The sequence below is a fragment of the Penaeus monodon genome, chromosome 25 (assembly GCF_015228065.2).
Source record: "Penaeus monodon isolate SGIC_2016 chromosome 25, NSTDA_Pmon_1, whole genome shotgun sequence".
Classification (NCBI taxonomy): Eukaryota; Metazoa; Arthropoda; class Malacostraca; order Decapoda; family Penaeidae; genus Penaeus; species Penaeus monodon.
This window is the reverse complement of record NC_051410.1, coordinates 32,276,445-32,277,081: the sequence shown is the minus strand read 5'-3', so window position 1 is coordinate 32,277,081 and position 637 is coordinate 32,276,445. Positions and strand designations below refer to the sequence as shown.

Genomic DNA, 637 nt, shown 5'->3' with positions numbered 1-637 from the left:
CTACCGACGCCGCGCCCTTGATAGCGGGGGAAAGACGCGGCTAGAAGGTAATATTTTTGTTTGTTTTTGCTTGTAGGAATTGTGGGAGTCTGTTGATTTCTCTTTGCTTATTCAACCTCAGGATTGGTGTTTATTTTCCTTACTTATTTTTTCGTCATAAGGACAGCGTGAATTCGTTAAGATTTGCGTTCTTATTTTTCGTCATAAAAGCTATGTGAATGAGTTGATTTTCCTTACTTATTTCTTCTTTATAAGAACCGTGTGAATTCGTTAAGATTTGCTTGCTTATTTTCCTCGTAAGAACCTTGCGAATTTGTTTACTTTCAGCTTATTTTACCCTTATAACAGTCTTGAATATCTTAAATTTTCTTTATTTTTCCACAAAACAGTCGTGTAAAGTTATTATTTTCGTTACAGATTTTTCCTAATAACTTCTTTATAGTTTCGCGGAAATGAGCTATCTCTCTCATGTCACTCACTTCTGAACTTCCCATATTTTTCCTCGTAATATTGCGTGATTCATCATTATGTTATCATTATGTTATCTTATCTCTGTGTCAGTTGGGTGCAAGTGAAGATCGTACTAATCGTATGCGGTGATTCAAGGACATTTGTACCTGTTAAAGTCGCAAGATGA

At 35.3% G+C, this 637-nt stretch overlaps 1 protein-coding gene across 1 annotated transcript in view; it reads left to right on the top strand.

Annotated features, from left to right (window-relative positions):
• The window catches only part of LOC119589365 (aminopeptidase N-like), a gene marked incomplete in the record, with an annotated part of 23,348 nt that overhangs the window by 4,912 nt on the left and 17,799 nt on the right, over positions 1-637 (top strand). Inside the window, 1 exon segment of the mRNA XM_037937983.1 lies at positions 390-393. Coding sequence (XP_037793911.1) covers positions 390-393 — 4 coding nt within the window.